The sequence below is a fragment of the Varanus komodoensis genome, unplaced genomic scaffold (genome assembly GCF_004798865.1).
Source record: "Varanus komodoensis strain SLA01 unplaced genomic scaffold, ASM479886v1 scaffold3618, whole genome shotgun sequence".
Lineage (NCBI taxonomy): Eukaryota > Metazoa > Chordata > Lepidosauria > Squamata > Varanidae > Varanus > Varanus komodoensis.
In genome coordinates, this window is record NW_025335877.1 from 16793 (window position 1) to 18333 (window position 1541).

Consider the following 1541-nt stretch of genomic DNA (forward strand, 5'->3'; position numbering starts at 1 on the left):
GCTTGCTGGGCGTGGGCACTCAGGGCGGGTGGAAGGGGCCAGGATGCGGCTCTGGCTGGCTCTCTCTCTCTTGAGATAGAAGAGCAGGCCGCTAAGGGGCCGAGTAGGCAACTGAGGGGGTGCACACGTATCCCGCCCGAGCATGGATCTCCCCACACTGCTGACAGGTGGGAGCCTTTCCTCCTCTCCCCCCACCTCCGAAGGGACCCCCTGCACCTTCCCCTTCCCACTTCTCACTGCTCGCCTTGTTCTCCGCTCTCAGGGTTGCTCAGGATCCTCCTCTGGCAGGCAGCCTGTGCAGGTAAGTCGATCCGCCTTTGAGTCCCTGAAAGGGGCCCGTCTTGGGTGGGTGCAGCTGGAGGCTCATCTTTTCCTGCCACCTCTTTTTCACCTGGAACATCCCCTCTGAGCTGAAGGAAATCCAACAGGGAGAGTCCACTCTGTGAAGCAACAGGGGGAGCGTGCCAGATGGAGCTGCCTCACCCTCCTGGCCGTCCTCTCCGCTTCCAGGCCTCTGTTTGGGGACTCCATGCAAGCATCAGCATCAGGGGTGGAGGTTTTGCCTCCTGGGCCCCCTGGCTGGAGGTTCCTTCATGGAGAGATGCGGAATCTGCCGCCAAAGGCAGGACTGCAGTCGTGGGATTGAACGCCTCAGTCTGGGCCACAGTGAGTGCAGCTCTGGGGGACTTTTCTCACTTGGGGAGCTGTCGAGAATGGGCCTGAATGAGCTCAGCTGCCTCCGTCCTGAACGGTGCAAAGCCAGGGGGCCTGGGAGGAGGACACTGCGTGGATTTGGTCAGAGCCTGTGGAGTGGCTCTCCCAAATTCCTGGGAGAGGGAACCGTGTCCCACATGGAAACCATGTTTTTTCTAAGGTGCCGAGGAGACGTCTGCATGGCAGCTTCTGTCACCCCCAGAATTATCCTGGTCCCCTCCAGGCAGTGTTGTTTCTCGAGGGGAGCCGATCCACTTGAACTGCTCCCCCCCAGGAGGACAGGAGGCTAAGTGGTTCTTCTTCCACCAATTAAAAGAAGGGGGTAAATGGACCGAACTGGTACAACGGCAGCAAAATCACTTTGTGGTCCCCACGTTACACCTGAAGGCAAAGGAAACATTTGCATGCAGTTACTTGGGCAGAAACAGGAAAGGCAGACGATGGCACTCTGAAAAGAGCAACCAGGCCATGATCACCATCTCTGGTAGGTGTCCTTCTTGTTGCTTGGAAATCTAACACACTCCAATCTTACTGAGTTGTTAACAATGTGTGGAAAGGGGATGTCCTGGAACCTAATGCTTTCCTCGGGCACAGGGGAGTGCAGAATCCGTGGAGAAGCTGAGGGATTTTTTTTCTTGAATTCATGATCTGCTGGCTTTTGGGATCGCTCTTCCAAACACGCCAAAAATGCACCAATTCCCCAGATTTTAGAGCCTCTGCGTTGGGGTTGTTTCCCTCCCTGCCTCTTCCTTCCGCCATGGATTTTGGCAGCAGGGATGCCAGATTGTTCTGTGAAAGGAAATGCAAATCCTGGCACTTCTGGGATC

General features: G+C 56.2%; 1 protein-coding gene across 1 annotated transcript; it reads left to right on the forward strand.

The window, feature by feature from the left end:
• Window positions 1-88: 88 nt before the first annotated feature.
• On the forward strand, window positions 89-1198 carry LOC123028408 (leukocyte immunoglobulin-like receptor subfamily B member 1; the record flags this gene model as incomplete). Its single annotated transcript, XM_044440175.1, has 3 exons — window positions 89-167; window positions 263-301; window positions 875-1198. Coding segments are annotated over exons 1-3 (388 nt in total), but the record flags the coding sequence as incomplete, so codon positions are not given.
• Between the last annotated feature and the right edge of the window lie 343 nt (window positions 1199-1541).